This window comes from Tamandua tetradactyla, chromosome 17 (genome assembly GCF_023851605.1).
Source record: "Tamandua tetradactyla isolate mTamTet1 chromosome 17, mTamTet1.pri, whole genome shotgun sequence".
Taxonomy (NCBI): domain Eukaryota; kingdom Metazoa; phylum Chordata; class Mammalia; order Pilosa; family Myrmecophagidae; genus Tamandua; species Tamandua tetradactyla.
Window position 1 is genome coordinate 59,917,897 of NC_135343.1, and position 23,148 is coordinate 59,941,044.

Here is a 23,148-nt window from a genome sequence, read left to right on the forward strand (position 1 = left end):
TTCTGAAGCTTTTCCTGCTCTCCCTAACTTCATCATCCTTACCTTCGCTGACTTTGTACTCTGATTTCAACATATTCCTATATACTTACATTCTGCTGAATTAGTAGGAGCCTGAGGAAGTAGCAGGTGAATGTACGGCTAGGCAACGTGCTAGGGGTGGGTTGCTGAGGGTGGAGTCTTTTTCTCCAAGATTTTGTAATTCTGCTGTGGTCCTGACTATCCATATGATTAAACTGTAACATTAGCTCTTAAGTTCCTTAACTTAGTGTCGGTTGTATTTTTGTATTATGTTCAAAGTCCAGAATAGCACCTTGTTTATAGAAAGTACTTGGTAAATATTCTTTGAATTATCTAATGCATAATTTTAGGGTACTGTCTGATTTCCTTTATTAAATCCTCTCTCAGACCCAGGTTTTCTCTTCCTGGGAATGGAAATGGTTTCTCAGTTATTTCACCTCGTTGTGGTGAGATTGTTTTCTCAGGGACATGCTAAGGATCCCTGTTAGTGTTACTGTCTTGTCTTTTTTTCTCCCTTTAACTTTTATTTTTATCTTGGGGTATATCACCGGAATTAAGACTGAATATAATGTACAAGTATGGTTTAAAGAACAACATGAATGTACATCTTTAAATCTTTCACTTGTTAAGAACTGTGAAAGGTCTAAGATTTTCCCTGTCTGCGAGCTAATTTGTTTCATGGATGCCAATGGAGGACATGAGATTCATGGTTGGAGATGAAGAACAGTTTGTTACAGTAATAGCAGTAGCCAGACTGTTAGCATTTGTGTCAGCTTCCATGGAGCAGTATGAAGAGGTCTGAGTGGCACCCTTAAGCACAGTGGGTTGCTTTACGGAATTGAAGCCTGTACTTAAAGAACGTGTATATTTTATAATGGGCAGTGAATGTCCCTGCCCTTTTCCCTCTTAGGGAGATACTATCTCTGCCTCCCCAGGCCGGGACGTCATTGTGCAAGGAAACTTACAGATCTTTGATTATTGACGAAGTTGAACATCTTTTCACATGTTTGTGGCCTGTAGTCCTCTTTTAAGAAATACCTTTTCATGTCTTTGACTCACTTTTCCGTTGGGTTTTTGTCTTTTTCCTATTGATTCGTGGATTTTTTAATGTAATTTGCAGGCTAATCCTTTGTTGGTTATATGGGTTCTAAACACATTCTCCCAGTTTGTGGCTTGTGCCATTAATGGGCTTTTCTGGGTGTCATGAGGCTGCCTGTTTAGGAACTCATCTTGATTAGCTTACTCCATTTCTGTTTCTTTGCTTCCACTCGTAGTTAACTCTCAGTACAGGTTCCCATTTTCAAAGCCCTGTGGTTGTTTCCTTTCTAGCAAAGAATGGCCGTGTGGATTCTGAGGATCGGAGGAGCCGCCACTGCCCTTACCTGGACACCATTAACAGGTCAGTAGGACAGGGATGCTGAAGGTAGCAAAAAGATCCACCCAATCTCTGCAGAAAGGTCTTTGAGCTGTATATCGCACACCATTTCATAAATGTTCCCCTCTAAAGTTTTCTTTATTTTTCTAAAGCCCAGAAAATTGTGCTTCTTGCCATTATTAACCTTTATCTTTCATTGTGAACGGTTAGGTGCATGTTGTAGGACAGGAACGTTATTTGAGGGTGGGCACATGCATAAAGAACCTTGAGTTCATTTTGAATTTGCATGTTGCAATAATGGGAAACAGTGTCCTTCAAACAACAGTGGTAAAATGAAGTATTTATGAGCGCTCACTGTGTTCCAGGAACTAGGTTAGGTGCCTGGGATTCAGCTCAGAAAAAAATGTTTATCCTAAAGCAGAGGTATTTATCTCGTCATGGCATCCTTTCCTCTGAGCCCAGATGGCATCTGAGAATGCTGCTCGGCCAGTTCTTGAGGGAAGTGCTGTGCATTAGGACCTTGTGCACCCGTGGGATTGTTCTGAGGGCCGGGCTCTGTAACTGTGGCAGGCACAGGCCGCATGTGGGTATTGAACTCTTGGAAGGTGACTTGTTTAACTAAGGAACTGAATTTTAAATTTAATTCAATTTTCATTTTTTTACATTTCAATATAAATAGCCACAGGTGGCTAGTGAAGCCTTTATTAGACAGCTCAGCTCTGTAAAATTATTATAATTAATTGAGGGGGATACTTCAGAAGACATCCCTTTGCCACCATGGTTTCAGGGAAGATAAAGTTTTTTGTCCCTTCCCTGCTCAGTCCTCATGTATCATTACTTTGTACTTATGTGGATAGATCAGTTTGTTGGTATTACCCTAAAAATCTTTTGGCTCCCTGTTTATTTTTATGGACCGTAATAATTTTTTTTTCATAAGAGGGATTTGTTCACAGTTTTTATATCTTTCTACCCTTGGTCTTTTAATTCGGAATGCTGTTGAGGTCCTGCTACTTAGTCTAGTTCTTACAGTTTTTCCTCCAGAGAAAGTGAGTAGGTGGAAGATCCTTGAACAGTTATACGTATCAGTTAGTGAACAAGGGGGTCCTTGGGGTTGTGTGTGGTTGAGACACCTGAGTCCGCTTTGGGGCATTGTGGCTGGAGGTGCCACTTAACATCAAGGCGGCAATAGTTAGTGCTCCCTACAGCTTATAGCCAGTTGTTGAAGCGTTCTCTGCAGGGTGCTAGTTGACACTGGCAAGCACTGCATCGGTTGGGTGGCCTCCTAGATATCCATCCCTATTGTTTTTTCTTTTGTTTTGTTTCTTTTAGGAGTGTGCTCGATTTTGACTTTGAAAAACTGTGCTCCATCTCCCTCTCGCATATCAATGCATATGCCTGTCTGGTGTGCGGCAAGTACTTTCAGGGTAAATAAATGTTGCGTGTGATATGATAGACACGTAGAGTTTTCAGCACTAGCCACAGATCTTTGGAGAGTTTTTAGAAAGTAAGCTGCTATCAAGAGTCATGTCGAATAATCCCTAATCATATCTAATGATTTGTCCCCAGAAAATCAGAATACTTTTAGAAAACCAACAGGAGATTCTCTGATTGGTTTAGAATCTGAATATATCTGAAAGGGTATCTTATTTTCAGAGAACTTATTATTCCAGCTTATTCAGACCAAGCAAATGTTCATAGTAGAGTGGAGGATTCAAAAGAAATATAAACTACTTTCTTTGTTCTTAAAAGGGGTGAAGGTTAACACATAAAACAATCAGCAAACTCCCTCAGCCCTTAAAGATTGCTCCTAGTCTGTGTGCTAGTGAATATAAATAAGGGCAGTAGGAGCTGACAAAAGGAAAGGTTAATTTTGGCTGGAGTGTTTCTGTTGAGTTCGTGGAGAAGGTGGGGCTTGAACTGGCACGATATGTAGGGTTTGAATGGATGAAAGGGGAGAGCTTCTAAAAAGCAGTGGCAATGTGAATAAAGGTACCATAGGTGCAGGATTGGCCCTCATGTGGGCAGTTGGAAATTTAGGATTGAGTGGTGACATACTGTCACAGGCTCTGTTTGTGTGTGCATGCATACATGTGCAGATTTAAGTATGTATATATAGTATGTACATGAGTATTTCCAATTCTAATTAATAAATGTGGAACTAATTTGTGAATATTTCACACTGTGTATATGAAGTTAGTTTCCCCAAACGATAGCTTATATATTCTTTCTTGCTTAATTTGTGATGAGAGAAGTTCATGTGGGAGATTCATTTCAGGGGTGGCATAATATTTTGTTTTGCTGATACTAACATGTTCCAGTACAAAACAATGACAGGAAAGTTGTCTCTGCTTTGCACTTAACAGCCTTTTCATCCTTCCCTGCAGGCCGGGGTTTGAAGTCTCATGCCTATATTCACAGTGTCCAGTTCAGCCACCACGTCTTTCTCAACCTCCACACCCTCAAGTTTTACTGCCTTCCAGACAACTATGAGATCATTGACTCCTCATTGGAGGATATCACGGTCTGTGTCTATGCGAGCTGGTTTGAGGGCATTTCTCTTGGGAGCCATTCTGGGGCTCCCTGCGATCTTTCCCACCCTGAGATCAGGGAAGAATTTCAGCCCCCTAGGGTTTGGAGAGGCTTTTTTCACTTTGGAAGGAACAGGGGAAACCGAGTAAGGAAGTCAGGAATCTTATGTCTGGCTGATGGTCTGCCACCTAGCCATCACTTCTGCTTTTTAATAATTAGTTGAAGGCTGGGGATGAAAAGATACGGCTAATTTCTAATCAAAGTAATAAATTATCTGTCTACACTTTGGAGTAGAAATATGAATTGAACCGTGTGTAGGAGAGAGTACACTGAGCTGTGTACCAGTTCCTGGCAACTTTTGACTTATGATTTGACCAGAACAGCCAACATGTTAAATCTGTGGGTTTTGGTTTGGGTCCTGTGCCAAGAGTCCCTTGCTGTCCTTACATGGATGCATGTAAAGTCCTCCTGGGTGGTAATTAATGATGGAGTTGTTACTTATGATCTCCCTTCCCAGCAAATGGCTGTATATTCATTGTGCTGAATATTCTGTTTTAAGAGAAAGCTGTGTGTTCAGAGTTTTGGAAGCACTGCTAATGCTACTTTATTTTTGTTTACTTATGCTACTTTTATAGCATTTTTATGTATTTATTTTTTGGGCATGGGCAGGCACTGGGAATTGAACCCAGGGGTCTGTGGCATGGCAGGCTAGAACTCTGCCTGCTGAGCCACTGTGGCCCACCCTACTTGTACTACTTTTAAAAGTTGTTCAGGCCTCTTAATAATTGAGGTTAAATTAACATAATTAGGGACAGTGTTTATGGAGGGGGAAACTGAAATAAATTTGAGGTTTCAAAGCAAGTTAGTTATGATCTGTGTCCAGCCCATCATCTGTTTGAATGGTCCATGTAGCTCTGTGACTGGCAAGATTCTGATCCCACACCTCCAGTTGTGGGGGGTCCTGGAATTCCTCAGTCCTGCTCAGAGGTGAGGGGGCACGCCTTTTCCTGAGCCTGGAACATTTGTTGGCTCCATGAGGCCACACCTGAGCCTTAGACTCCTGCTGCCTTCAGGGACTTGCGTGTCCTCCATTTTCAGGCAGGCATTTATCACGGGCTCGGTCAGGCTTGAGGTCTGAGGAAAGACCTGTGAGTTAGTGATTTTGGATTAAATGCGGATTCCCCTTCTAGACCAGTTGTGTGGGGAGGACTTACCCCATCTTACCTGGTCTTTAGACCTATATTGGGTGTGTGCTCAGACATTCATGACCAGATTGTTTTTGTCAGAAGTTGCTGTTCTAGTCATACATTGTGAACTCAGTTTATGTAAAGCCCTCCAACAATTCAGAATTTTCTTTTGTTTGTAGTATGTATTGAAGCCTACTTTCACCAAGCAGCAAATTGCAAATTTGGATAAGCAAGCCAAGTTGTCCCGGGCATATGATGGTACCACTTACCTGCCAGGCATCGTGGGACTGAATAACATAAAGGCCAATGACTATGCCAATGCTGTCCTTCAGGTAGGATTGGGAAGAGAGTCACCTGGGGACAGTGTGCAGGGTGGCTAAGGAACTGCTGCCTTCTGGGTACAGCTACTTGGTCTCCAGAGACCACGGCCTGCTAAGGGCTCTCCTTGAGTATTTGCAACAAGCAGAGCATGCCTGGGTCTGCTTACGGGGTTGCTGCCAGCTGAGGAGGCCTTTCTCCAGGCTTCCAGCCTCTGCAGCTTCCTGGGGAGAGAGGGCTAGAACCTGGGTCTTGTCTGGCAGTACCAAAACGAATCTCTTGATATGCTAGATATGTATATATATTTTAATGGTGCAGATATTTATTGTGCTGGCTGTCAGTTGTCTCATTCCTGGCCCTGTGCTTATATCCCAGAATGAGAAGGGCAGAAAGCCAAAGCTGTCCTGTTTTCAAAGTTTTTATTGTTGTTGTTGTTAAGTTATTCAAGTCATCAGTGCACATTGTAGCAAACTTAGGGAATGTTGGTAAGCATGAGTAAGAAAGTTAGCGATAATTCCACTTCACAAAGTTGAACATTTTTTCAACTTTTCAAATGTAAATGCAGGCTTTTTGGGAAAATAAACAAACAAAACGTACATAAAGGAAAAAGTGAAAGCTTTGTTCCTTTCCTTCTCCAGTGTTCTGTCCTGGGTTGATTAACATTTAGTGAATAGCCTTCCAGAACTCTTCTAACACATGTACAGACAGACATAATGTTCTGTCCTGCGGCAGTGTCATGATTTATTTTGCCATTCTCCATTTAAGAGATAAAATTTAACTTTCTTCACATTTCTTTTTCCTATTTCCAGTGCTGCAGTGAATATCCTCCTATATGCAGACTTGTACTGATTGTGACAGTGTCACGGCTTTGTTATGTTTTTTGGCTGGACTTTTAAAATACACACAACTGCATATTTTTACAGTATAAAGTAACATAGTATATATATATAAATTTATTTTTTAAATATAAAAGTGTATTATTATATCAATAAATATTTATCTGCAGATTAAATATTATTCCATTTTAATCACTAGTTACCATAGTTACCATTTATTTAACTTATCACTTATTCTTATATTAATGGATCTAGGGCCCAGATTCTAGGCTGTTGGGTGTTGTAGCAATTTAGAAATCCACCAGCCACACAAAAGAGTATTTTTTAATCTTGCGTTGTTATTGCTTTTTTTTTTTTAATTTTTGATAGGTACCTCCACCTTAATTTACATTTTTTTGGATCATCATTTTTAAGGTTGATTAATTTTCAGTGTATTAGCTGTTTGCATTTTTTTCCCTTGAGTTTTTGGCCTTTATATGCTCATTTTTCTATTGTGGTTCATCTCATAAAATTTTATGAAATATATAAGGAAGACATTAGCTTTTTTCTATTGTATGTCTTGTACATGTTTTATCCCAGTTCTCATTTGGCCTTTAGACTTTGGTTATGGTCTTTTTGCCACAAGAATGTGGGAAAAGATTGTGTAGGCATATCTGTTAGTCTGTCCTTGGAGTCATGCCTAGTCCTTGCAAAGGTCAGATTTTTAAGTGGAAGGAACTTTTTCAGACTGTTCCTCTTGGAGTCTTACAGCTTTGTGAAAACAATTACAGGATGGACAGATAGTATTTGAACATGGAAGGACATTTAGTCTTGACTTTGTAATGAGTTTTAGTTCCCATAAATTGATGAGTAAACTCTCTGATGATGTTGCCACTAAAATAGGGTTGAAGTGGACCTGTACTCCCTCTAGAGGCTGGATGATTTCTCTCTGATAACATCTACTACTTGTATTATACTGTTTTGTGGAGGTGGATCTTGTTTTAGGGCATGGTAGCTAGAGAACAACCTCTTCCCACAATGTGGATAGCTGAGAATTAGAATAAACTTTTTATCCATGCTCTTCTCCTTTGGAGGGTAACTTTTTTTTAAAGTAATTATTCTCTAATCACGAAGTCCTTGTTCCTAACCTCTCTGGTCACAGCCCTTTGTACCTTGAGTTGTCTTCCCCAGAGATGCTTGGATTTATTGTCTTGAGTGGTGGTTAATGCAGAGCTTCTGTCTGCCTTTCTAAGTGGTTTGCTTTATCAAAGGAATTTGTTCCTCGGAAGCACAGTGCTGGTGAGGCTCCATGAGCCCATCAGGAAGGATCCGGGGAGTTACTGTGCATCAACTGAGGGTCTGTTACGTGGTTCCCTCACTCAGTTTTGCAGCTCTGGCTAATGAGCATGTATTCCTTCCTGAACTAACATGGCTGGTTCTTATCTTTTTGCTTGGTGAAGTCAAATTTATTTTTGTTCTCCTAAACTTTTGGACCATTTTCCATCATAGTAGAGTACATTCTTTTTCTTTTGAGAGTACACTCCTTTTTTTTCCTTTGTATGCTTTATGGCAGGGGTCACATTTCATTTTTTTTCCATGTGACTATCCCCTTATTGCAGCACCATTTGTCAAATTTTTTGTTCTGTTTTGTTTTTCGTTTGTTTGCTTATTTGTTTCGGAAGTGCATGGGCCGGGAATCGAACCCAGGTCTCCCGCATGGCAGGCAAGAATTCTACCACTGAACTACCCTTGCACCTCCGAGAGTACATTCCTTTAATATACAATCTTATGACTTTATTAATACCCTCTCAACACCGTAAATAATAAAGTCAAGTTTTATTAAGATGATTTTCATATTTAATTTAGCGTGGAGTTGAGAGATGTCTTTTGTTGTTGAGTTATAGGAGTTCTTTATAAATTCTGGATATTAAATCCACATCAGATATTATAGGTTTCCAACTGTTTTCTCCCAATTTATAGGTTGTCTTTTTACTTTCCTCAAGTTTTTTGATGCACAGATGTTTTAATTTTGATAAGTCCAGTTCTATCTATTTTTTTTTCTTTTGTTGCTCATGCTTTTGTTTAAAGTCCAAGAATTCATTGCCTAACACACAAGGGCCTCAAGATAGTCCCCTGTGTTTTCTTCTAAGAGTTTTTTTTTAATCTTCTAAGAGTTTTATTTTATAGTTTTAGTTCTTATATTTAGGTCTTTGGTCCATTTAGAGTTGTTTTACTTGTTCTGGTTTGCTAGCTGTTGGAATGCAATGTACCAGAAACAGAATGGCTTTTGAAAAGGGGAATTTAATAAGTTGCTAGTTTGCAGTTCTAAGGCTGAGAAAATGTCCCAATTAAAACAAGTCTATAGAAATGTCCAGTCAAAGGCATCTAGGGAAAGATACCTTGATTCAAGAAGACTGATGAAGTTCAGAGTTTCTCTCTCATCTAGAAAGGCGCATGGTGAACATGGCCAGGGTTCCTCTCTCATCTGGAAGGGCATATGGTGAGCACAATGGCATCTGCTAGCTTCTTGTCTCCTGGTTTCCTGCTTCATGAAGCTCCCCGGCAGGCATTTTCCTTCTTCATCTCCAAAGGTAGCTGGCTTGTAGACTCTGCTTCACGTGGCTATGTCGTTCTGCTCTGCTCTGTCTGAGATTTCTCTGAATCTCCAAAATGTTCCCTCTTTTTAGAACTCCAGAAACTAATCAAGACCCACCCAAATGGGTGAAGACACATTTGCCCTAAAGCAGTTTAACAACCACTCTTGATTGGGTTACATCTCCAGGGAGATGATCCAATTACAGATTTAAACATACTGTATTGAATTCTGCCTTTACGAAATGGGATTTAGATTAAAACATGGCTTTTTTAGGGGACATACATTCTTTCAAACCAGCACATTATTTTATTTTTTAGAGTTAATTTTTGCTTATGGTGTGAGGTAGGGGCCTACTTTCATTCTTTTGCATGTGGATATCCAGTTTCCTAGCACTGTTTGTTGAAGAGACTGTTCTTTACCCATTGAGTGTACTTGACACCCTTGTCAAAAACCAGTTAACCAGTTAACCATGGATATGAGGTTTCATTTCTGAATTCTCCATTTGATTCCATTGTGCCATAACCACACTGCTTTTTGTTTATTTGCAAAGTTTTTTTTTAATTAAAAAAATTAACAGAACATTAAGATATCATTCCATTCTGCATATACAATCAGTAATTCTTAATATCTTCACATAGCCGCATATTCATCATTTCTTAGTACATTTGCATCTATTTAGAAAAAGAAATAAAAAGACAACAGAAGAAGAAATAAAGTGATAATAGAGAAAAAAAAATTATACGTACCATACCCCTTACCCCTCGCTTTCATTTACCACTAGCATTTCAAACTGAATTTATTTTAACATTTGTTCCCCCTATTATTAATTTTTATTCCATATGTTCTACTCTTCTGTTGATATAGTAGCTAAAAGGAGCATCAGACGTAAGGTTTTCACATTCACAGAGTCTCATTGTGAAAGCTATATCATTGTTCAATCATCATCAAGAAACATGGCTGCTGGAACACGGCTCTACATTTTCAGGCAATTCCCTTCAGCCTCTCCACTACATTTTGAACAACAAGGTGATATCTACTTAATGCATAAGAATAACCTCCAGGATAACCTCTGGACTCTGTTTGGAATCTCTCAGCCATTGACACTTTGTCTCATTTTACTCTTCCCCCTTTTGGTCATGAAGGTTCTTTCAATCCCTTGATGTTAATTCTCAGCTTATTCTAGGGTTTTTCTCAGTCCCTTGATGCTGAGTCTCAGCTCATTCCAGGATCTTTGTCCCACGTTGCCAGGAAGGTCCACACCCCTGGGAGTCATGTCCCACGCAGAGAAGGGGAGGGTGGTGAGACTGCTCGTCATGTGGGCTGGAGAGAGAGGCCACATCTGAGCAACAAAAGAGGCTCTCTTGAGGTTGATTCTTAGGCCTAAATTTTAAGTAGACTTGACCTATCCTTTGTGGGGTTAAGTTGCATGTGAACAAACCCCAAGACTGGGGGCTCAGCCTATAGCTTTGGTTGTCCACACTGCTTGTGAGAATATCAAGAATTCAACTTGGGGAAGTTGAATTTCTCCCTATTTGCAAAGTTTTGATTATGTAGCTTTGTAATAAATTTTGAAATCAGAAAGTATGAGTCTTCTAACTTTGTGCTTCTTTTTCAAGAGGGCTTTGTTTCTTCAGGGTCCCTTGCCCTTCTAATATTAATTTGATGATTGACTTTTCCATTTCTTCAGAGAAGGCTGTTGGAATCTTGATTGTGATTGCATTGAATATTTAAATTGCTTTAGGTAGTTTTGACATCTTTACAATATTTAGTCTTCCAATCCATGAACATAGAATAACTTTCCATTTATTTAGGTCTTCCTTAATTTCTTTCAGCAGTGTTTTATAGTTTCCATGTACTAAATCCTTTATATCCTTACATTTTTCCTAGATATTTGAAGCTTTTAATTGCTGCTGTAAATGAAATTGTTTTCTTTATTTCTTTTCTTCATTATTCTTTGCTGGTATATAGAAGCACCACAATTTTTGAGTGTTGACTTTTACCACTTTGCTGAATTCATTTATTAGTTCTAGTAGCCTTCTTATAAATTCTGTGGGATTTTCTCCATATAGAATCATTTCTCTATATAGGGAAAATTTTGCTCTTCCTTTCCAATTTGGATGCCTTTTTTCTTTTTCTTGATTAACTGCTCTGGCTAGAACCTCCAGTACAGTGTTGAACACAGCAATTGAGGTGATTGTGTAGTTTTTTTCCTTCATTCTGTTAGTGTGGTGTATTACTTGATTGATTTTCCTATGTTGAACCACCCTTGTATTCCTGGGATAAATCCCATTTGGTCCTGGTGTATAACTCTTAATTTGCTATTGAATTGATTTGCTGGTATTTTGTTGAGGAGTTTTGCATCTATATTCATGAGGGATATTGGTTTGTAATTTTATTTTCTTGTGATAGTGGATATGGATTTGAATACCGTTTTTTTGTTGGTTTTTTTTTTTTTTTTTTTGCTACCTCTCGCCATATCCATGGCAGCAAACCATCCTGAACTGGATGTTTTTTTGTATGAAACTCAGTAAAAAGGATATTCTTGTAATTTCAACTCTGGTATTCTCCTGGGATGCATTTACTTCTGACTCTTTAAGGCCATCACAAGCACATCATGAGGTTCTACTGGAAGAGCTTTAATTTGAAGAGACTTGACTCCAAGGGTCCTGCAAAGGGGTATCAGATTAATCAGGAATGTTTGACTTCTAGGCTCTGTCTAATGTTCCCCCTCTCCGGAATTACTTCCTGGAAGAAGACAATTATAAGAACATCAAGCGTCCTCCAGGGGATATCATGTTCTTATTGGTTCAGCGTTTTGGAGAGCTGATGAGAAAGCTCTGGAACCCTCGAAATTTCAAGGCACATGTGTCTCCCCATGAGATGCTTCAAGCTGTTGTTCTTTGCAGCAAGAAGACTTTCCAGATCACCAAACAAGGTAAGGAACAAATCATTCATGTTTTTCTGACTTCAGGGCAACAGAACTACTCTGATGAACAATTTATTTCTACTTTGCAGTGAACCTTGATAGTAGCCAGAGTGAGGATCCAAAATGATGGCGTGATTGGGTTCCTCCGTCCTCATCCATCAGTCTGTTCTGCTTAGATTTCCAAGTGATTCAGAATAGAAAGTCTGTCTTATTTGGTAAACCAAATTGTACAACTCAGGGGAAAACCAGGAACCTGGGAAAGGTACCATTTTTATTAAGTACCTGTTACCTACACTTCTCATTTTGTCGTATGTTAGTTCAGGGTGTTCTGATGAACTATTTTGAGTATTTTCATCCCTCCAAACTCAACTAGTTATTTCTATGAGTGTAAAGCAGACACTCTGTGGCACTTAATGCCTGGATTTCATATAGTATCCATATCAGTTTCTTTGACATTCATTTCTGGTACTAGGTTTCAGGGCTGAAGGAATGAGAAACATGATTTTTTCCTTCCACAAGCTCCCAGTCTAGTGGAGGTGACAGTTTCATAAAAAGGTGATTACAGAGTATTGAGTGCTATGATGGAGGGAGCATGGGGCACGGGTCCCCAATTTAATATGTATGAGGTGACTCAGAATGTAGAGGAAGAGACCTCTGTATTTTAGGTAGAGGTGGAGGCATGTTGGAGGATGGGGCGAGCCTTCTGGGTAGAGAGGACACTGCAGACAAAAGCATGATGGGGTGTGGGACAGCCTGGGACAGACAGAAGACTGCAAGTAGCTGGAGCCCTGGGCTCCAGGGCACAGTGATGAGAGCAGGACTGCAGGCAGCCGGGAGGGACCAGATTGTTAGGTTTATATGCCACTCCCAAGAGTTTTATTTTTTCCTGATGACTGTGGTGCATTTCTGCAAGGGTATGGCATTAGATTTATGTTTTACAAACTTTACTGTGGTTGAGGAGTGAGTTAGAAGGGATGTTCAATAATGGCTCCCTAGCCTTAAAGGTTCTTAGGTTCCTAAGGGCAAGGAGAAGTAGAGGAGAATTTCGGTTGGTGAGGAGCAGCCTTGGGTCCTTAGGGTGTTGAGTAACAGGTAGTAAAATGCCCTTTGGGATGAACAGTATGCATTGATCAGGAGTGTATTCTTGCTCAGGAGCCCCATTGTTTGTTATCAAGTGAGCAGAAGTTATTAAGTTCTTGGAGTGTGGCTGTTGACTGTGCTTGGTTGTTTGCAACATGGCCAACAAATCCTATTCTGAGTGCCTCACTCTTCTGACCAGATGACAGCCAGATGGTGTGCCAATTCCTAACAATTACGACGACTAGGGAAACTTCTGTTTTTAGGATTGTTTTATTTCTAGACTGACTCTTGAGTTGAGATCACAAGCTTTTTAGTTAAGGCTTAATCAAATTAAGGTATAAAGTTCTTGTTTGAGAGTGATTGTTTATCAACGTGAATGGGTCAGTGCCAGCATTCATTGCTCCACAGTGACTCCTGGCCTGAAAGTGGAACATTGGGGGCCTCTTAGCTTCTGATAAACTTGCGAAACTCCTCAAAGCAAACCTGGTTGTAGAACTGCAGAAAAATCAGGATCCCTTCCGAATAAACTTCAGTTTCTCCCATTATAGCTACCTTCCCAGCAGTTATCACAAACATAATTTCCAGTCTCTTGGGCACCCAGAAGGGTATCATTGGCTTCGCATGTAGATATATTGAAGAGGTTCTTGCTGTGATAGTTTGTTGTTATATAAAGATATTCTATATACGGGAAATAAAAGGAAAGTCACTCTATGGAGTTATCTCTGAGGCCTTTGAAATTAGAAAAATGAAGTTGAGGGTGGCATATTACAGTCTTTGAGATTTTACTTGTGTGGGCAGAGAGGAAGTTAATAGAGACAAATGGTACTTGGTTTGGAAGTAGCCATTATCCCCAAGGGGGCATTAGACCCTGTTCTCAGGAATCTGGAGAATTGCCCATGTGCTCCCTCCCAGAGCCTTCATATTTCTCTCTAGATACCTTTTCAGTCCGGAGCTAGGAAAGGGCACTCTCATGCAAGACAGGAGTCTTCATGCACTAGAAGAGGGAGGGTGGAAGTCTGAGCTTACTCTGGAGAAGTGGGTACTTACAGGCCATACTCACTTGTTCCTTCCTAATCCCTGGGTTAGAGATCCAGGTCTGACATGGATCTGATCGCCTAGGGAGAGAGTGAGAAATGAATACCTAAGAGCTTGACCTGAATGAGGACCAGCATTTAATGGCCATGTAGAGGGGGTGCCCACGGTATGGGGGTGTGTGGCCAGAAAGGAAAGTGTAACACCAGGATTGTGGTGATTTGCCAGCCAAAGTGCAGCTTCCAGCTTTAACATGTCCCATCCTTCCTTGTTTTCCAGGGGATGGAGTCGACTTTCTGTCCTGGTTTTTGAATGCTCTGCACTCAGCTCTGGGTGGCACAAAGAAGAAAAAGAAGAGTAAGATATATTACATGTAGAAAAGAGCTCTTTTTTTGTATGCCCCTTTTAAAACAATTTCTTAGCTTCTCATTTTTTTGTTCTTAACCGTTTATATTTTCTGTAGGATAGTATCTCTTGTATATACTTTGTTCCAAGTAGGCCCTCCATTTGTCTTTGTTAGAATGTGGTTTTATGCCTGTGGTTGTTTTGTGAGCAGAAATTGATATAATCGTGTCCTAGAAATCCTGACACATTCCAAGTTGGGGGGGCGCGGGGCAACAGGCTGCAAACTCCTGGTCTCCTGCTGAAACAAGATTTAACATCAGGAGGACTCATGGTTTGCTTGGCTTGAAGGCTAGTTCCTAGCCTGGAACAGTACTGGCCTCCATGCAGAGTCTCAGATGTTGAGTCTCTGTCTGTCCTCAGCAGTCCATACTGGCTTGTGGTAGTGAGATGTTTTTCGTGAATGCTGGTAATAACTTTTGACTTACAGACTGTAGAGTGGGGTGAGTCGTTATGGAGACCTAGTGCAGCTTTCTTGTCTTTTGGGGGTCTGCTGGTTTCAGTATTCAGAGGGTGATGGCAGTGATGGTATCTGATGTAGCCATGTCGTCTGGAGTTCTTTCCACTAGATGCCCTGCCACCTCTACCAGGTGTCTTTAGCCTGTGCTTACCCACTGCACCCTCTGAGTTCTTGGACTTGTGTCCTTTAGGGATTCTAGAACATTCTTGTGGTTTCTGTCACATTGCTTTTGTTCTCTTTTCTCCTCTTCTTTTGTGTGCAGTGCAGGCTGGACATTGTCTCTCTTTGCATGCAGCATATGATAAAAGAAGTTCTTTGGCTGTGTCCTGTTCTGCTTTTGATTTTTGTTACTCACTCATCTCCAGGCTCTGTAAATCATTTCAAGCACTTACTTTTCCTTTTAAGGGCCAGGCTGTCTACTGCAGGTCAGAGAGCGTCTCATACATGAGACAGACATAAGAAAATGGTTTGCTCCCACAATTATAAAGGTGCTGTGGGGTTACAGCGCTACAAAGGGAAATTTCTGTGCTCAGTGAGAGCTTTGGGTGTTATCCTGGAAGGTGTTAATTTATTTCAGAAATGTTCTAGTTGGAAATATATTTTGGAAATGCTGTCTAATCATCCCAAATTTGCATTTTGATTTGTTTGTACAGCTATTGTGACTGATGTTTTCCAGGGGTCCATGAGGATCTTCACTAAAAAACTTCCGCACCCTGACCTGGTGAGTGAGTTGAACCTGGGTGATGGACTGACTTACACTGCCCTAGTGGGTTTAGTGGGATCTGAGAGATGCTTAGAGAACTGACAAGACCCCTGCCCCATGAAGAGGTTCTCCAGAACACCCATTGAGGGACCGTTCCCTCAGGTTCCCATAGGGCCAGTATACTCTGGGAGGTCCATGTTGGATGTAGTTGCTGGCGTACATGGTCTGGCCACTGGGTGGTGCCCCTGTGTTCTTCAGAATGCTCAGCTAAAGCTTACTTGGTGGTCTGGTATATAGAAGCTTCTCTGAGGGTGGACTCATGTCTGGGTTAATCTGGGTATGGTGCTTCTGCATGTGAAACTGCTCAGGCCTGGCGGCTCTTGGGCCTCTCTTTTCATTCACTTAGTATAAAATGAAGTAAATGTTAATTAACGAAAGCATTATTTCTTTCCACCTGTGTTGGTCTCAAGACTGCTCAAACTGTTTTCTTCCTTTTTCTTCTCACGTGTTTCTAGCCAGCAGAAGAAAAGGAGCAGCTGCTCCATAATGACGAGTACCAGGAGACGATGGTGGAGTCCACCTTCATGTACCTGACCCTGGACCTCCCGACAGCCCCTCTCTACAAGGACGAAAAGGAGCAGCTCATTATCCCCCAGGTTCCCCTCTTCAACATCCTGGCCAAGTTCAACGGCATCATGGAGAAGGTAGCCCACTCTCTGCCCGCCCTCCTGCTCCTCCCTCTCCCTCTCTGGACATTTTCATTTCCTTTTTGTATATGAGAATCACCATGTGTATGTAATGCATTTATTCTAAAGTGTATTGTCTTTATCGAGTCTCCTAGACTCCTTGGTCTTTCTAGTAGGTTGCCACCTAGCTTTTAGCTTGGATTACAGTGTTGCCCCCCCCCTTTTTTTTTAAATATTTTTATTTTAAACAACAAACAAATACATTCTTTTTTTACAATAATTTTTTAAATTAATTTTTAAAAAAAATTACAAGAAAGAAACACAAACATTCTTAACATATGCTCATTCCGTTCTACATATATAATCAGTAATTCACAATATCATCACATGGTTGCATATTCATCATCACGATCATTTCTTAGAACCTTTGCATCAATTCAGAAAAAGAAATAAAAAGACAAAAGAAAAATAAAACTAAAACAGAAAAAGAAAAAAAATTATACCAAACACAAACATTCTCGACACACAATCTTGACATGGTTGCAATCAATGGCTCACAATATCATCACATAGTTGTGTATTTATCACCATCATCGTTTTTTTAAACAGTTGCATCTCTCCCGTAAAAGAAAGAAAAAACTCATGTATGCCATACCCCTTACCACTGCTTTTCATTGACCACTAGTATTTCAATCTACTCAATTTATTTTAACATGTTTCCCTTGTTATTTATTTTACCATTTTTTACTCATCTGTCCATACTGTAGGTAAAAGGAGCATCAGACAAGGTTTTCACAATCACACAGTCACATTTTGAAAGCTATATCATTATACAATCATCTTCAAGAAACATGGCTACTGGAACACAGCTCTACACTTCCAGGCAGTTCCCTCTAGCCACTCTAATACACCATTAACTAAAAAGGAAATATCTATATAATGTGTAAGAATAAACTCCAGTATAACTTCTTGACTCTGTTGGAATCTCTCAGCCACTGACACTTCATTTTGTTTCATTTCTCTCTTCCCCCTTTCGGTTGAGAAGATTTTATTAGTCCCTTGATGCTGATTCCTAGCTCATTGTAGGATTTCTGTCCCATCTAGCCAGGGAAGTTTACACCCTTTGGAATCATGACCCACGTAGAGGAGGGGGAAGGCAGTGAGTTTGCTTGCCATGTTGGCTGAGAGAGCAAGGTTATATTTGAGCAACAAAAGAAGTTCTCTGGGGGGACTCTTAGGCCTAATTTTTTTTTTTTTCGTTCTTTATTATTTATTTATTAAATATAACAGACAAACACAAACATGCTTACCACATGATGATTTCATTCTTGATATATAATCAATAACTCAATATCATCACATAGGTGTATATTTATCATCATGATAATTTCTTGGAACATTTGCATCAATTCAGAAAAAGAAATAAAAAGAAAACAAAAAAATTCATACATGCCATACTCCTTACCCCTCCCTTTCATTGATCATGAGCATTTCAATCTATTAAATTTATTTTAACATTTGTTCCCCCTACTATTTATTTATTTTTAATCCATACGTTTTACTCGTCTGTCTGTCAATAAGGTAGATAGAAGGAGCATCCGACACAAGGTTTTCACAGTCACACAATCACATTGCGAAAACTATATCATTATACAATCATCTTCAAGAAACATGGCTACTGGAACATAGCTCTACATTTTCAGGCAGTTCCCTCCAGCCTCTCCATTACACCTTAACTAAAAAGGTGATATCTATATAATGCATAAGAATAACCTCCAAGATGGCCTCTCAACTCTGGAATCTCTCAGCCATGGACACTTTATTTTGTCTCATTTCACTCTTCCCCATTTTGGTCGAGAAGGTTCTCTCAATCCCTTGATGCTGAGTTCCAGCTCATTCTAGGATTTCTGTCCCACATTTCCAGAAAGGTCCACACCCCTGGGAGTCATGTCCCATATAGAGAGGGGAAGTGCAGTGAGTTTGCTTGTCGTGTTGGCTGAGAGAGAGAGGCCACATCTGAACAGCAGAAGAGGTTCTCTGGGGTGCCTCTTAGGCCTAATTTTAAGTAGGCTTAGACTATCCTTTGTGGGGTTGTTTCATGTGAACAAACCCCAAGATTGAGGGCTCGGCCTATTGTTTTGGTCGTCCCCACTGCCTGTGAGAATATCAGGAATTCTCCAAATGGGAAAGGTAAATTTCCCCCTTGCTCCCCAGTCTCCCAAGTGTCTTTGCAAATGCTTCTTTATTCACTGTTCCAATCACTCCAGGATTTATCAGGGCATCATGCTAACCTCACGCCCTATACAAGCTTCCATGTATCTTTGGTGTTCAATTAAACTGTCCATATAAGTTAAATTAGGAAATATTGCCGCCTTTTTAAATTCCCACACTTCCCTGTTAAGCTTTCAGCCTCTGGATAGTATAGAGAAAAGATAGTCAAGACTAGGATGGTAAAACTCAACAAAGGTAGGAAAAGCTCCTTCTTCTGAAGAGTAGTTAGGCATATTATAGTATCGAGTGAGGAAATTATAGAATAAAAATATAAATAAACAAAATGAAGTTAAAACAGTTTCTTTTTCTCTGCTGAATTAACTGTTTCTTGGTTTAATTTTCTCCTTTATCCTAGGCATATTTGATACTTTCTGGTTTTTTATTGGGGCAATTTTTTTTTTTTTTTTTTTTTTTTAAAGGAAAGACAGAGAGAAGGAAGGAAGGATAGAAGGAAGGAAGGAAGGAAGAAAGGGAAACATCTTTTAAACATTTTCTTGTTTTTATTGTATTCTGTTTCTCCGTTTTTGTTACATGGGCTGGGGCCGGGAATCGAACCGAGGTCCTCCGGCATAGCAGGCAAGCACTTTGCCCGCTGAGCCACCACGGCCCGCCCAGGGGCAATTTTTTTTTAAGCTCAATACCTCATTCCAAACTTTTTTCTCTTTATTAGTTAAGGTTCTTTGGTTTTCAAAACTTAATACCTATAAAAAACTAGCTAAAATAAAAGAGGGATTTTATTGGAAGGTGTGTCTAAAGACCTGAGAAAGAATGGAATCGACCATTCTTTGGGAAGGGCAGGAACTTGGGTAACTGTTGTTCTCAGAGGTGGTGGTCTGCTGACTATCCCTGTACATGCTGCCACCTCCCTGATTTTAGCTCCGGTGTTTAGCATCTGTGCTTCTCTGCTCCTGGTTCCTGGGAGGGAGAAGATGAAAGGGCAGCTTGGAGCAGGTGTCCTTCCTGGCCAAGGACTCTGTGAGTGGGGGGGTCTTCCCTTGAGAAAGGGGACTTGAGCTAAGCAGCCATCCAGGAAATTTCTAATACACACTCCTTAACTCCAGTTACGGCTTCTGACTCATTCAGATACTGTTAGCAGAATAAGCAAAGCACGTGTTCTAGTTTGCTAGCTGCTGGAATGCAACGTACCAGGAACAGAATGGCTTTTAAAAATTTTTTTTTTTTTAATTAAAAAAAAAATTACAAGAAAGAAACACAAACATTCTTAGTATATGCTCATTCTGTTCTACATATATAAGCAGTAATTCATAATATCATCACATAGTTGCATATTCATCTTCATGATCATTTCTTAGAACATTTACATCAATTCAGAAAAAGAAATGAAAAGACAACAGAAAAATAAAACAAAAATAGAAAAAAAAAATTTTACATACCATACCCCCTACCCCTCCCTTTCATTGATCACTAGCATTTCAAACTAAATTTATTTTAACATTTGTTCCCCCTGTTATTTATTTTTATTCCGTATGTTCTATTCCTCTGTTGACAAGGTAGATAAAAGGAGCATCAGACACAAGGTTTTCACAATCACACAGTCACATTGTGAAAGCTAAATCATTATAAATCATCATCAAGAAACATGGCTACTGGAACACAGCTCACATTTTCAGGCAGTTCCCTCCAGCCTCTCCATTACATCTTGAATAACAAGGTGATATTTACTTAATGCGTAAGAACAACCTTCAGGATAACCTCTCAACTCTGTTTGGAATCTCTCAGCCATTGACACTTTATTTTGTCTCATTTTGCTCTTCCCCCTTTTGGTTGAGAAGATTTTCTCAATCCCTTGATGCTGAGTTCCAGCTCATTCTAGGATTTCTGTCGCACGTTGCCAGGAAGGTCCACGCCCCTGGGAGTCATGTCCCACGTAGAGATGGGGAGGACAGTGGGTTTGCTTGCTGTGTCGGCCGAGAGAGAGGCGCCACATCTGATCAACAAAAGAGGTTCTCTGGGGGTGACTCTTAGGCCTAAATTTTAAGTAGAGTTGACCTATCCTTTGTGGGATTAAGTTTCATATGAACAAACCCTAAGATTGGAGGCTCAGCCTATTGCTTTGGCTGTCCCCACTGCCTGTGAGAATATCAAGAATTCTCCACTTGGGGAATTTGAATTTCCCCCTTTCTCACTATTCCCCCTGGAGGGCTCTGCAAATAGTTCCCTATTCACTGTTCAGATCACTCTGGGATTTATCTGGGCATCACTCTGCACAAACCTACAAAATTTCATGTCCTATACAAGGTTCCAAGTACTATGGTGTTCGATTAAGCTGTCTACATAAGTTATATTAGGAAATGCACTAGTCAAAATATAAATTTTGTGCCAAATAAACATTTTTTGCTTGTCTCACACATACATTAAAGTTTTAAAATATTAATTACCATCTATTTTCAAAACCCTGCATTATTGACATTCCTTTGTCCTTCCTCATGCAGGAACATTTTTAAATTTGCACATTTAGTCAGTATCATTATACACTCTAGGCATAATTTTTTTTAAAAAATATGACAACAAACAAAAACATTCATAAGATAATCATTCCATTTTACATATATAATCAGTAATTCACAATATCATCACATAGTTGCATATTCATCATCATAATCATTTCTTAGAACATTTGCATCAATTCAGAAAAAGGAATAAAAAGACAACAGAAAAATTCATACATTCCATACCCCTTACCCCTCCCTTTCATTGATCATTAGCCTTTCAATCTACTAAATTTATTTTAACCTTTGTTCCCCCTATTATTTTTATTCTGTATGTTTTACTTGTCTGTTAATAAGGTAGATAAAAGGAGCTTCAGATACAAGGTTTTCACAGTCACATAGTCACATTGTGAAAGCGGTATCATTTCTCCATTACATCTTCACTAACAAGGTGATATCTATTTAATGCATAAGGATAACCTCCCAACTCTGTTTGGAATCTCTCAGCCATTGACACTTTATTTTGTCTCATTTCACTCTTCCCCCTTTTGGTTGAGAAGTTTTTCTCAATCCCTTGATGCCAAGTCTCAGCTCATTCTAGAATTTCTGTCCCACATTGCCAGGAAGTCATGTCCCCCTGGGAGTCATGTACCATGTAGACAGGGGGAGGGTGGTGAGTTTGTTTGTTGTGTTCGCTAGAGAGAGAGCTGGCACTAAATTTTGAAAATATTTACTCTTTCTCCATTAAATGGTCTTGGCATCTTTGTTGAAAATCAGTTAACCAATCAGTTTATTTCTGGACTCTCAGTTCTATTCCATTGGTCTCTCTGTTTACCCTTATGCTAGTACCACGTTATTATTATTTTTTTAAATATTTTTATTGAGAAATCTTCACACACATACAGTCCATCTATAATATATAGTCAGTGACTCGTAATATCATCACATATATGTGCTTTCATCACCATGATCATTTGTAGAACATTTGCACTACTCCAGAAAAAGAAATAAAAAGAAAAAACCTCATACATCCCTTACCCCTCACCCCTCCTTCTCACTGACCATTAGTATTTCAATCTACCCAATTTTTTTACTTTTTTAAAAAATATTTTTATTGATAAATTTTAACACAAGTATTCCATATATGGTGTACAAACAATGGCTCACAATATCGTCATATAGTTGTATATTAATCACCATGATCATTTTTTAGAACATTTGCATCACTCCAGAAAAAGAAATTAAAAGATAAACGGAAAAACTCATGCAATACCATACCCTTATCCCTCTCTCTCACTGAACACTAGTATTTCCATCTATCCAATTTATTTTACCCTTTGTCCCCCCTTTTATTTGTTTAATTTTTATTGTATAACATAACATATATACGAAGCAAAAAAATAAAAAAGCAATAGTTTTCAAAACACTCTTCAACAAGTTGTTGCAGGACAGATTCCAGAGTTTGTCATGGGTTACCATACGATCCTCTCATATTTTTCCTTCTAGCTCCTCCAGAATAGAGGACGCTAAAGGGCTTAAATATTTTTTTATCATTTTTTTTAAATTGTGAAATATAACATATACAAAAAAGCAATAAATTTCCAAGAACATTTTAACAAGTAGTTATAGAACAGATTTTAAAGTTTGGTATGGGTTATACTTCCATGATTTTTTTGTTTTTTCTCTAGCTGTTCCAAAACACTAGAGACCAACAGAAATAATCAGTATAGTGGTTCAGCAGTCATACTCATCTGTTAAATCCTTTCTTCCCTGTTATCTCCTCTTTCTCTTTAAATAACATGATACTTAAAAGCAGTTGCAACAATTAGTTGTAGAAGAGATTTCAGAGTTTGGTATGGGTTACAATTCCACAGTTTTAGTTTTTTATTTCTAGCTGCTCTCAGGTGCTGGAGGCTAAAAGAAATATCAGTGTAATGATCCAACACTCATACTCATTTGTTAAACCCGAACTCCTCTGTATAATTCCACCATCACCTTTCATCTTTCTCTCACTCTTTAGGGTTATTTAGACTGTGCCATTCTAATTTTTTCATGTTGGAAGGGGTGTTGAAAATAAAAGGTATGGGAATGGAACTACTTGATGTTCTGGAGAGGCTGGCCTCTCTGCATTTCAGGACTTACCTGCTCCAGGTACCCATCTGGAGGTTGTAGGTTTTGGAAAATTACCCTAGTTCTTGGAACCTTTGTAGAATCTTATACAATGCCTTAGGTATTCTTTAGGATTGGCAGTAATGGTTTTGGTTGGGGTTTGGCAAGCTGTGTTACATAGCTATGTCTAA

General features: G+C 39.4%; 1 protein-coding gene across 4 annotated transcripts in view; it reads left to right on the forward strand.

Moving 5' to 3' along the window:
- USP39 (ubiquitin specific peptidase 39) overlaps positions 1-23,148 on the forward strand; it is a 58,813-nt gene that overhangs the window by 1,018 nt on the left and 34,647 nt on the right. For all 4 annotated transcript variants that reach the window (XM_077134823.1, XM_077134821.1, XM_077134822.1 and 1 more), the window contains exons 2-9: positions 1,348-1,417; positions 2,723-2,817; positions 3,778-3,914; positions 5,289-5,441; positions 11,548-11,773; positions 14,156-14,233; positions 15,392-15,459; positions 15,957-16,145. In XM_077134823.1, coding sequence (XP_076990938.1) covers positions 1,348-1,417; positions 2,723-2,817; positions 3,778-3,914; positions 5,289-5,441; positions 11,548-11,773; positions 14,156-14,233; positions 15,392-15,459; positions 15,957-16,145 — 1,016 coding nt within the window. The remainder of the gene's footprint in view (positions 1-1,347; positions 1,418-2,722; positions 2,818-3,777; positions 3,915-5,288; positions 5,442-11,547; positions 11,774-14,155; positions 14,234-15,391; positions 15,460-15,956; positions 16,146-23,148) is intronic.